The sequence below is a fragment of the Gobius niger genome, assembly GCF_951799975.1.
Source record: "Gobius niger genome assembly, chromosome: 10".
Classification (NCBI taxonomy): domain Eukaryota; kingdom Metazoa; phylum Chordata; class Actinopteri; order Gobiiformes; family Gobiidae; genus Gobius; species Gobius niger.
In genome coordinates, this window is record NC_136861.1 from 16,940,015 (window position 1) to 16,953,074 (window position 13,060).

Consider the following 13,060-nt stretch of genomic DNA (forward strand, 5'->3'; position numbering starts at 1 on the left):
GCCGCTCTCGATTGCTGACATAATTTAGCTTTTCCTCATGCTCTAGTAAACCCGAACTGTATACCACTAGACATTGTCAAGATAGTAAAGAGTTATGTGCTTTCATAGTAGGATGGTAACCAGTAGTGGACATTGCTGGATGCATTAGCTCAAATAAAACTCAATAGCTTTCTGATAAATGTTATACTAACGTTCTAGAGCAACAAGAAAGGTTACTCTCTGAAAGGAACACTTTAGTTTGGGTTTGAGTGAAGACTGAAATATGAACATGTCTGGTACAGGCTGAGCTTGTTCAATACACAAGAGAAGGGAATCCTTTGTAAATGGGGTATAATGAAGAGCAGGGTTTCCAGAGCGTGGCCAAGAGGATTCATTTGGCCCGTTCAGAAGGTTTCAGTAAAGAAGTCGCTCTGGAGTATAAGTCGCACCAGCCTTGGCAACTACCTGGGCACGGAGGTGCGTTTACAAGCCTCTCCCGGCATCACGTTGTTCAAGTTCTCAGTTCCGAACTCGTTCCTCTAGCTGTAGCCATCTAGCTTCTAGCCCGCGATTAGCTTTTTTGTTTTCTTCATTGCAGTAAGATTAACCGCCGCTTTTTCACCAGTCCCTAACAAGTTTCTTGCTCACTCCAAACTTTCTTTCTGCTGCTCGATTACTGTTTTTAAAATCTTCAGTGGTACAGGAGTAGCAGATACTGGTAGACAAGCCTAGAACGCCTTATAGCAGCTGTCAGTGTGAAAATAACATCCATCCATCCATCCATCCATTTTCTTCCGCTTTATCCGGGGCCGGGTCGCGGGGGCAGCAGTCTCAGCAGAGATGCCCAAACTTCCCGATCCACACACACCTCCTCCAGCTGTTCTGGGGGGACCCCGAGGCGACACCAGGCCAGCTCGGAGACATAGTCCCACCACCGTGTCCTGGGTCTTCCACGAGGCCTTGTCCCACTAGGACATGCCTGGAACACCTCCCGCGGGAGGCGACCAGGAGGCATCCGAAACAGATGCCCGAGCCACCTCAGCTGGCTCCTTTCGACGTGAAGGAGCAGCGACTCTACTCCGAGCTCCTCCCGGGTAGCTGAGCTCCTCACCCGATCTCGGAGGGTGCGCCCAGCCACCCTGCGAAGGAAACTCATTTCGGCCGCTTGTATTCGCGAAAATAACAAACATGTGAAATGATAGACTTTGATATATAAGTCGCACCTTAGTATAAGTCGCACCCCCAGCCGAACTATTAAAAAAAAAGTCATGTTGGTAGTACATACTGGAAGTGAGTCTTTCTTAGGGCAAATAAAGGATAATTTATCAAGAATAATCTTACATTGTATCAGTTTTACAAAGCTTTTTTTGTTGTTGTGCAGCTCATATAAAATGCACAATATTCATGCATTTGCACCTTGACCCACTTTTTCCACTATTACCTGCGCTATGGACTTTCATTGTAAGTTCTGAATATACACAGAGAAAGATTGTTGGCGTGGTATGAGTTTTAAAGGAGGGGCTTTAGGGTTCAGAGGTCACAAATGAAACAAATTAAGGTTGAGCCGTGGTCCTCGGGGGAGACATTAGCCCGCGCTGAGATGGGATCCAGATGGGGGTCCATGGGAGGGTTACACAGGGGGTCCCAGGACGCCAAACTCCTCTCCTCTCTCGCTCTCTTTCTCTTCCTGTCTTTTTCTGTTGGACTTAGGAAAACTGTCTCAAAGTTCACAAACACAAAGACATATGTCGAACATCCCACAGAAGTGTTGCTTTTGAAAACATCTGCAAATCAACAACTTCTGGAGCCCGAGTTGTGGTGAAAGGGGAAATGATGGTTTGGATAGAAATCAGTTGATCTTTACAAAGACCATGATCCTATCTCACAATTGTAAAGGTAATACTGACCTGACCTGCAACTCAACAGCTCTCTAGTTTACGAGTGAAAATGTTAGAATTCACTAAAAGCTGTAATTTCTCGAAACAAAAATCAAGCATTTACGTTTTTAAAGTTTCCTATTAAACTATTTTCCTTAACCGTCTTTACAGAGTGCATTTTTAGCTTGACCCAAATCTAAAGGGTTGCAGTTTAGGCCAGTGTAACACCTCATTTGAAAGCTAAGACCTACAAAAAGCTTTTTCCTCACTCTTTTTTGGCCTTTTTGTTCCGTTTTTGCCACACATTTCGTCATTTTTTTTGTTGCATTTTCATCCTCATTTTTGTCTCTTTTTTGTCGCCATTTTGACCATTTTGACCAAGAAGCTTTTAGATTTGGTTAAATTGGAGAAAATGTGCTTGGTTCGGGTAGGACTTAAGAGGTTGAATATCTCTTGGCAAAAAACTGATTCTAAGCAGAGTAGTAGATAATGTTTGTATTGGAGACGAAACGTAATTTAGTTCCAGTCCAGACTCTACTTTTTGAAAACCTTTGCTTCGTCTCAATCTCAAAGTCACTGTGGTCTCATAATGTCTCAATAATGTTCATGTTGGCCTTGATTTGGTCCTGATTTAGTCTTGCTTTGACACAATTTGCAGAAAACAAATAGTCTCAAAATACTGCATCATCACATTATACATCACATCCGTTTCTCATATCTTGCAGCCCCAGTGTGCGCACTTTTGTAACATTGTCACATCTCACTAAAACACACTGTATAGCCCTTCTACACCCCATGTTTATCTTTCCTCTTTTCACATGCCCTTTTCTTAATGCCCTCTATAATGTGGTGAGGCCGTAAGCATCTCCACGGTTTATCGCTGCGGGCTACTTATATCAGCTGGGTTTTATGGAAAGCTGCTATAGTTCCACCCTATAGCGGCACTCTTAAACAGGAAACGTACCCTCAACCCCCTATTTCTCCGGCTTTATTTTTATTCCTGAATGGCAGTGGGGCTTTGTGCGGCCTGTGAAAACCATTTTGAGGCAGAGGAGGAGGGCCCCGAACGGGAGGGGAGGGGATGAAAGGAAATCGCGGGAGAGTGAGAGCGTGCGGGCGAAGTGAACAAAACTTGACAGGTGGCACGCAGCTTGTTAACCGCAGAGGGAAGTCGCGAGGCCTGCGTGGCGTCACTCCCGGGTTTTTCACGGGGTAGAAAGCCCAAGGTACAAGGCCTAATTGTTCCTTTTAAACCCACCGCATGTATAAACCATATGGGCACACACAAGGCTGCACACTCTTTCGCAATGCCACGTTACAAGTGTGGCCGGGCAGCGCTGAGTTATATATCTTCCCTGTCTATGAATAGGTCCTCCCTTGGCAAAAGCAGTGTCCAGGTGGCCCGCTACAACCTCTCCCGTCAGCCCCCTGTGTGAACTTTGCCCTCTGGCCCACTCTCCTTCGTCCATATCCCCCGGGGCAACATCTGGCGAACCCTCATCCCAAAAGTGTATTTATCCAGTCTTGAGATTAAATATTTATTAGGAGTAATTTGCGCACATAGCTGGAGGAGGGCAGGGCAGGGCACAGGCTGTTGTTTGGGGGGATTTGAGCGAAATGAGTCTTGGCCCATATTGCACATTCATTTGTTGATTGGAAAAGCTTTGCCTTGGCTAAGTATTACCCACCACTCTCATGCCACTGCACTTGTACTTACATGTTGCCTTTTCTCACTCTGTCAAGCTCTTAAGAGGTAATTATACCGTCTACTTGAAGGGTTTTAGGCCCGACTGTATTTTTATCCCCGAGTACTTATTTGAACAAGAAAGGCTCCATCAGAGTTCATGGACAATCGCATACGCCTTAAGTTAGACGGTGTTCATAAGGTGGCCAGATGTAGCACTTTGAATGTAGTCACTCTGGTGTACCATCGTGGCATAGAAATGGTCAAATTTGGTGGAGAAGGCGCATTGTGTGAAATATTACAGCTGGTGGAACAAGATAAAAGTAAAAGTTTTACTTTTATCTTCACATTTTTGTCTTTTTTTCTTCCCTTTTTTTTCTTTTCCATCACATTTTTGTTTCTTTCATAAAAGTTTTGTCCTTTTCTTGTCCTTTTTTTGTCTTTTTCTTCACATTTTTGTCTCTTTTCCCCATTTTTGTCTCTTTTTCTTCACATTTTTGTCTCTTTTCCCCATTTTTGTCTCTTTTTCTTCACATTTTTGCCTCTTTTTCATCACATTTTTGCCTCTGTTTTGTCACATTTTTGTCTCTATATTATTCACATTTAGCTATTTTTTATTGAAATGAGCCAAAGGGAACATGTTCATCTGCAGCACTTTTATGTGGTAAAAGTGGTGCAAGCCGATCTTCTGCTACCCAAATGTCAATCGATGTCTCAACCCCCCTTGCAATCTGATGATGTTCTCTTGGACAAGGCGCTCCACCCACATTACCTCTTCCGATTGCAGTATGTGTATATTGCAGCATCTGATGTGCAAACTTGAAAAATCGGAAGTGCACAAATGTGTAGGCGCCGACAGCTGACCACCATTTGTGATTTTTACTTGCTCTACTGTAAACGGGGGGGGGGGGTTAAAATCCAAATTATGTTTACAAAGCACATTTTACACACGTCTAGGAACATCAACGTTTGAAAGAAGACTGAAATATGAACTGCTAAAGCAATGAACACACAGTCATTTAATGAGGTCACTAAACTACAGTCTTTGCATGTTTTATACAGAGGCATGACTTTATTTTGCTACTTAAATTGCAATTTCAATTTGATGGTGATTAAACGTCCATTCCTAGTGTGAGGTATGGTGAAGCTATATAGCTACACTGTACTTGCAATCAGAAACCTACCTTTGTAAAGCCTGCCATGTTCTTTGCATTCATAAAAAGCTTTCCGTGCTTGTTGTGTGTATTGCAGGCTGGCTCTTTCGTGAGGTGCGGGGGAACTGGATTAAGCAGCGGCGGTACTGGTTCGTGCTGAGCCAGGACTCTCTTGACTACTACACCGGCCCAGAGAAGGGAGCCCGTAGACTGGGCACGCTGGTCCTCACCAACCTCTGCTCCGTCATATGGCCCGACAAACAGACCTACAAGGAGACGGGTGAGTAATTATTAGGGCCATTGCCAGAAACCGGTCTGGAAAGTACCTCTTTTAATTATTTCAGTTTTATTAGGTAGCAGCCTGATTAATATTATCACCATCATTACTGATAACAATAATAAATGACAACATTCAATAAGAAAACAATGGAGTAATATGAAAAAATATATATAATGCCTTTTCACAGTGACATAAATCTTGTGCCTGTGCTTCTGTGAACCTGCTCAATTGGACTTCAACAGTCCTTTAAACAGGACAGTCCCAGTTTTGAGCACTTTGTCCCATGTCAAATCCATGATTTCTCCAAAACCATGGATTTGTCACAGTCTGGGCGGTCAGACTTATTTCCCACCAATGACATGCCCAAAATAGAGCACTAAAGTTGAAACTCACTGTCTTTGGGCGCTGGCTACATCCAAAAGTGCTGATTCGTCCATGTTATGAAATTTACATTGGACCTTCTCAAACCAACAGCATGCGAAAAGAAAGTCTGAGTTACGTATCTCCCGAAGATTTCTGTTGTATCCCAGTCACACTATTACACTCGAAATGCTCTATATAGAAATAGGAATTAATATAGTGGTGTGAATGCTTTCTAAATCAACTGCATGTATCACACTTGTGGTCAGGTTTCCCTTGTAATGACCAGGGCGAGTTTGGGAAAGTCCAGCTGTGTTTTACCCATTCTGGTTTAGAAACCTCATTCTGAGTAATCATTCGAGGCATTTCACTTCCCGTTTCTGGAATTAAGCAAACAAAGAAGAATAGGGTTGAAATTGTTTGATGTTGCCGCCAGAAACAGTCATTGCTTGTTCTTGGTAGCTGCGTTCTGTCTGGGACTCCCTCTGTCTATCAATAGCGAGGCTTATGTCCTATTAACTTCCACAAGCCATGTAAATTTATTGAATCCATTGTACAAACCCCCGCCATAGTTCACACTAACCCAATATCCAGGGGACTTTTCTTGGGCATTTTCAACAGCGGCTTTATCAAAACTAGCTCTGATGCGACTGAAGAGTCTTGTGCTCCAGCAAAATGTCAATATACCACCTCCCATGAAATCTTAACTTCCTCAGGGTATTTTTTTAATAGAAGAAGCACACTTTTAACATAACACAGAAGGTCCCAATAGCCATAGCCATAGAGTGACTTTAAAAGTTCTGGGGGCTGCCTGGTTAATTGCAATTGTAGTTTGAGTGGTCACAATTGGCCCATTACACAGACTGCAGTTATAGGTAATACATAACTCATCTTGTTCATATTATAAACGATGCGAATCCTGCTTGACATTAACAAAAGGGTTTGAAATGCCTGTGATTCTTGTATTAGTCTTGATTTCAAGTTCCAAATTGCAATTATGTTATAGAGAATATACAATAGAGTTTGGGAATGTGATGTCATACCGCTAAGCATGATGGGATTAGCAGCAATTGTAAACTAATGGAGATTTTAAAAGTTAAAATGTTGGAGTGATTGTTCACATTAAAACACTTGGACACCACAGTGAGTTAGATGTATTTACCAGCAGTAACTCAGCAGCTAACGGAGTTGTTCCACGGCTGTTTTCTCCACTTTATAATTCTGTTTTTAGCTAATGTTAGTCAATGGAAATGTATGCTAACAGCTGCAAAGATGGCGGATCTCCATGATAACTGTGGAATTTCCCGAACTCTATACTCTTTTCAAGATTGTTCAGTCTTAAAATACCAACATTGTATTTGAATAATTACCTATAGACACCACACAAAGATGTGTACAGTGCCAAGTCACGTAGCAGGAAAGCGATAACAGCAGGAGGCCAGCAGATGAGGTTTGGCTGCCTGGAGTATGTCTAATACTTCCCCTGCACACAGAGGAAGTGTGCCGTTTTTACAATAGTTGCACATTCCTCTTAACAAGACACATGTCGAGGTTAACACTTGTGTCCAAAGTCAACCGACAGTTTGGTTTTGGCGTGGTCCCTGGTTTTCTCCTCTGAACTTTGACCCTGACCTGACATCACGTTTACTCCCTATTTTCGGTTATCTATAGTACTCAAGCTAAAAGGGTTATTTCCGTTATCGACTACCATGTTTCTTCTTTACCAGTACAATCTTTTAGCAGTAGCCCAGCCCTGCCTTATTTGCATGACACGTGTCAGAAGTTAGTCAATAATGTAATCTGTGTTTTTCTCGCAGGTTACTGGAGCATCACGGTGTACGGACGAAAGCACTGCTACAGGCTGTTCACTAAACACTTCAACGAGGCCGTGCACTGGGCATGTGCCATTCAGAAAATCATTGACACCAAAGCACCGGTGGAGACGCCTACCCAGCTCCTCATCCGAGATATTGAGGTATTTCACACACACACGAAAACACGCAAGTTAATCATTATGAAGTTCAGTTAATTGTCTGTGTGTCGGTTTGTGAGTTTGCCTTGATTGTCTGTTTGCAAAGAAATGGGGATCAAATGTATGGAGTTCTTGAGAGGCAGAACATTTTAACATCTCCGTTACACTGACTGGGAATTCAGTATAAAACAATTCTGATCCAATTTACATGAGAACTGTCAGTAATGCCATACATATGCATACAAAAACGGCAATATAAAACTCATTTCTATCCCCTTGCCCTGTTACTATGGAAACCACTGGGCACACTGAGAGTCCAAAGTTTCCTCTGGCTTTCATGTGAATCACTCCGGCTTACGGCGGAGGCAGGACTTATTAGAAATGATGCAACAAGATGATAAAAAAGTTAAACACTAGGATTTTTATACCTACAATGGTTTGAGGTTCCCTTTGTTCAGTGGAGGAAGGAACCCATAGTAACAGAGAGATGACTTGCAGACTGCATCAAGAGAGATTTAGAGAAAAAAAAAACTTCATGGTAATGTCCTAACTTTAAATATTTGGAATGTACAGTATAGTTAATGAAATACACATAGTACTTCTTTAGATTAAAGACTTAGGCGAACTTTACTGATCTACAGGGGTCACATTAGCAAAATTACGTAATAAAACCAATTTTGACAACACTGTTAACAAGTAAATAGCAATAAAATACTAATGAAATGATTGGGTAAAAAACAATAAAGCAAATAGATCGATAAATGGAGGTCTCTGTTTTTCAATCCCTGTTGCACCGATCCTTATTGCACTGATCCCTATTGCACTGATCCCTATTGCACTGATCCTATTGCACTGATCTCTATTGCACTATTGGTTCATTTCCAAGTAAAAACTACTCAAGCTTTTCGGATCTTGCCATAAAAGGCTTCGTCAGCAATTACAGTATTTATTTATTTATTTTTTAAATATAAACAATTATATTATAGTATTTGTAGGGACTGTTTTGGACGCACCTCATGTGTAGAATGACTGTGTAGATCTGTTTTTAGGGGGTGGCCATATTTTTAGACTGCGAGTTACTGGAGAACAGAGCGTGCAGGAATCTCATTGAGACAGACAGATGACCTGCTCTAGCCGGTCTGCCCCGGGGTGAAGAGAGAGCGAGGGAGAGGTGGGGGGGGGGGGAGTTTTTGGCAGACGAGATTAGGAAGGGGCTTGGCATGAAACAGTAAAGACCCGATAAACGTTCCTTCTGTGTCAGTAATCTCCCAACGAAGGTCCTTAATCTTGAAGAAAGTGGTTAATCTGCTGTTCACCCCGTCTGCTCTGGTGTGAGGGGTAGCCTTTTGTTTTATGTGACAAAAACATGCCTTGTTTTCAGTTTTTTTGCTGCTTAAAAACCACACAGGAGGCAAGACGAATAGAATTTAGTCATTGAGCTTGAAGTTCATTCTCTGTCGATCTTCAGTGCTCCTTTGCAGCTCTTTGTCTTCTGCTTCCGTCACCTCCACTCTCAGACACACTTTCACAAATAGGTGAGGCATTTTCCCTCTCAAGTGTGAGATTAGGCCTGCCCCTGCAAAAAGAAAAAAAATCAAAGGGACAGGAACTGTGAGGCCATTGTGTAACTGCCACAGCCCGCTTATCTTAAAGGCATAGATTGAAGCCATAAACAAAGATATACACGGAAAGTGATTCCAGTTTTAGCTGGAGCCCTATAGCCATAGATCTGTGTCTATATTTACGCCTTGTGTGGTTTGACACAGTGTATAGTAAACCTTTTATGTTTCATTTTCTTTAACATGAAAAGTCTTGTGATGTGAAAACATCACAAGTGAAACAGAGATGCTGTTTGGTTGCTTTTGATGATAGTTTATTATTATTATTATTATTATTATTATTATTATTATTATTATTATTATTATTATTATTATTATTATTATTATTATTATTATTATTATTATTATTATTATTATTATTATTATTATTATTATTATTATTATTATTATTATTATTATTATTATCATCAATTAGTGTACAGTAGCTGTAAAACACTTGGAACACATTTAAAGTTTGAATTATAGTTTAGTTTAATATAGTTTACTGCTGAAGTAAATATATGGACCAACAAGAACTAATTTTCTTACTACTTCTCTTACACTGAGCACATGTATAAAGATCTGAAGCTCACACGCTGCAGCTGCGTGAGAACCAGAAGAAGATGTGAGGAGGAAACAAGAGACAGTCTCAGCCTGAACTGTTTCTTTCAAATATCATCTGTGCCGCCACACGTGGTCTGCGACCGGGGCCCACTCCCACAGTTCACACAGACGGCCTGTCACCAGTGTGCACCAACACATCAGAAGAATGTGTCAGCTTTATCCCAGTAAACGGGGGAAAGCAGTGTGGCCTTTGGCTGACAGAGTGGCAAGTTTGGGGGTTTGCTGAGGCAGGACAGAGCCAAAGCAGTGGCAATGTTACTAATGAGCAACAGGTGCTGGAGGGCTGTAGCATGGACCATCTGCACGGCTGCAAAGCATCCTTTCACATAGGTACTGAAAGACACAGGCTGACACACCGTAAACTCTGTGACACCAGCAGATGAAATATAATGTGTCAGTCACTCTGGTGTGGTTCGCTGGGTCATCACTTGACCTTTCTGCTGCTTTGAGAGTTCCCAGAGCTCAGGTTTGAGTGGGGCCAAATCGACCCTGGTCACCCCAGTGCAGCACGCACAGTAAATCTCTCACGCGACTGTTCTACAGTTGTATTGAGAGCCTGAATGATTTTATATACGTGTGTATATGTTTGTCTGTTGACTTCACTGTCATGTTTTCTGTGTCTTTTGTTGTAGGAAAATAAGTTCAACCCTGAGGTTGTTGAGCACATTTACCAGCACAACCCCATTCTGAAGTACACCCCAGGCCCGCTGTACGCTCCACTGCTGCCCTTCCCCTACGGCAGTCCCGAGCACAGATGTAAGCAGTCACAACACTCAGCTCATGCTGCATACTATCAGAAAGGAATGTTTGTGTTCAATGATAACACCAATGACTACCTTTGTAGCATGGTAACATATCACATGATCTGTTTGTACAGACCACAGTGGGAAAGGCTACGGCTCGGTGCGAGAGGAGGCTGTCAAACTGTTCAACTGCCTGCAGCAGCTGGAGTCCGCACGAGAGCCTGTTCCCATCATCCAGGGTGTCCTGCAGACCTGCCTGGACCTGAGGCCCCTCCGCGATGAGGTCTACTGCCAACTGGTCAAACAGACGAGCCACACCCCCAACCCCTACACTGCTGCTCACCTCCGCTACTGGCAGCTGCTCACCTGCATGAGCTGTACCTTTGTGCCCGGGCCCACTATCCTCAAGTACCTGCGATTCCACCTCAAACGGTAAGGGGTTTAAGACATGGATTGATTTCTTCGGTGCCAGGTTTTTTTTAGGTGACTCTTGGATATAACATGTGTTTTCTTTACACTATAAGAATAACATCCTTGAATACCTGAAATGGGGTTGGTTGTATACTGTATAATAATGATAAATGCTGCCCAATTCTTTGCCCAATCATTGTCCCACTTGTGTTGATGTGAGAATGAGACCCGACCGCCTGTCTGCGACTGACAAGTTGACAGTTAAAATAATAATAGACAGTGTAAACTCATAATTGCCTTTCCAGGTGCTGGCCGTCGTGCAAGTCTAAATGAAACCAAACACTGCCGCGTATTGTAGATGAAGCAGTACTTGTGTAGTTACAGAAAAATCTCCGGGTCTAGACAGTGGACCAAACGCAGGCGCCAGCATTACTAACCACCAGTGTAGATATAGCAGTGCGATATGCTTTCACATTGTTAGCGTGTTCCCTTTAGACACATCAAAAATTCCTGGCCTGGATTTGCAGGTTTGAATTAGCCTGCCGTCCAGCATGCTAATCTAAAGATGTTAGCAGTTCTAATCTTCCGCTGTGTGGATATTCCATCCTTCACCGTGCCCCGCCTCTGCCATCTATAAGTCAGCACTAGTGGGAATCGCCCTGTAGCAGCTAATAGAGCAGTGGCATGCAATCGCAATTGGTAATGCCATGAGACGCGCCGCTTGTGTGTTTGGATACATGTTGCTGTTGCTCTCACGCACCCCCTAACTCTGGATCAGTGCTGAGGCTGCAGCTGGGCAGACTGGAGACTGGGCAGTGGTCCCAGAAAGTATTGCCTCTCTCCCTCCCTTCTCTCTCCTTCTTGCCCCCTCGCTCCATGCCTCTCTAGCTCCCTTTCATTCTCTCGTTCTCTCTCCTCAAATGCCCAGAGAAACCCCCAGGGAATGTCTTCTGTCAGAGTGAAAAGTCCAGACGAAAGGAAGCAGAGAAGAGAGGAGAGGAGAGGGGTGGAGGGGGTATTGGATGGATCAGTCCAACTCGGTGGAACATTCCTAATTATATTTCAGCAGGACATATCCCACCCTGCGGCTGTATAGTTATGAGAGACAGAGACATTGGAGGGAATTAGAGGACCTTTTCGCTGTCTCCCGCTGCCTCTGACCCGTCTGTCCCAGTTTTGTGCTTTGGGAGGACGGCCATTAGATAATTGTTTCCTTCCTATTTTCCCTGTGTTTACCCAAGACTTAACTCCAAAAACACGGGGTCGTATTTCACACCTTTCACAGTCCGTGCTTCATGTCAATGCCCCTGAGCCTTTCAAGTGCACCTTTTTTAGCAGGCGCGCACGCACCTAGCGCCCCTGGACGCTCCGCCGGGAGGAAGCGCCGGGTCACTACGGTTCACGACAGCGGAAACAACTTTTCCTGTTTAGTCCACTACCCAATGTCAAACATGTTTTTTAAGCCATTTTCCTTTACTTTGAAGGGATGAGGGATCGCAGGCCTTTCAAGTCTCTGAAGGCCTAAGTGAGAACATTAGTCATTCTTTGCCTCATTGGCTTTCTAGCTCCGCTCCAAGGAAAATAAAGAACCCAGCTGGATTAAAAAGATGACGTGAATGCCGTAATTGCAGCGTGAGAGTCAATAAGCAGCGCGAGTTATTCATACGCAGATGTAAACAAGGACTGCATGATTTGGGGAAATTATCACATTGCAAGTTTTCCGAGAAGTACTGCCATTGCGATTAGGCTTGTTTTGGACAAAAAGTTGTTTGGAGAACTTGTGAATGACTGGGCTGACATTGAGATCCTGTTCACAGTGCACAATATTGTAGAATTGTACAAATCTAAACTATAAGGTTAGCAAGTTTTTTTTGCTTGTGGATATTGGATATTCTTGGATATAATCTTGGATATTTACTTGTTTGCTGTGGACAATATTACCCAATGCATTGTTTTCGAGTGTGGTGGTGCTCCTGTGTCTGCAGGTCCAGTTGTTATTTCAGTGAAGCAGCAATTTTAATGAAGAAGTCATTTTTATTTTTATTTTTAAGCTGCAGACAGGAAGTGACATAGTTAAAGGTAAAGTTCCATAGCAGTTTGATTCACTCATTGCCCATTGACTTAACATGGTTGGCACGGCAACAGTTAAAAATTGTTTGCCTTCATCTATGTCACTTCCTGTCGGTGTCCAATAAGGAAGTCAAACTATAAACTTCACAAAACAGGTCAAACTGCTGAAAGCTGGGTACAATCAATTATCAATTAGCAAAATATTAAATATAATCGCGTTAACTATGTTTTAGCAATGTGTCATATGCACTTCAAGTCATAATTTAGCTCTATATTAGACCTTGTATAATCCTTTTATCGACCTATTT

At 42.8% G+C, this 13,060-nt stretch overlaps 1 protein-coding gene across 1 annotated transcript in view; it reads left to right on the plus strand.

Annotated features, from left to right (window-relative positions):
• The window catches only part of plekhh3 (pleckstrin homology, MyTH4 and FERM domain containing H3), a 39,030-nt gene that overhangs the window by 21,182 nt on the left and 4,788 nt on the right, over positions 1-13,060 (plus strand). The window contains exons 4-7 of the mRNA XM_079564409.1: positions 4,792-4,974; positions 7,152-7,309; positions 10,161-10,284; positions 10,406-10,703. Coding sequence (XP_079420535.1) covers positions 4,792-4,974; positions 7,152-7,309; positions 10,161-10,284; positions 10,406-10,703 — 763 coding nt within the window. The remainder of the gene's footprint in view (positions 1-4,791; positions 4,975-7,151; positions 7,310-10,160; positions 10,285-10,405; positions 10,704-13,060) is intronic.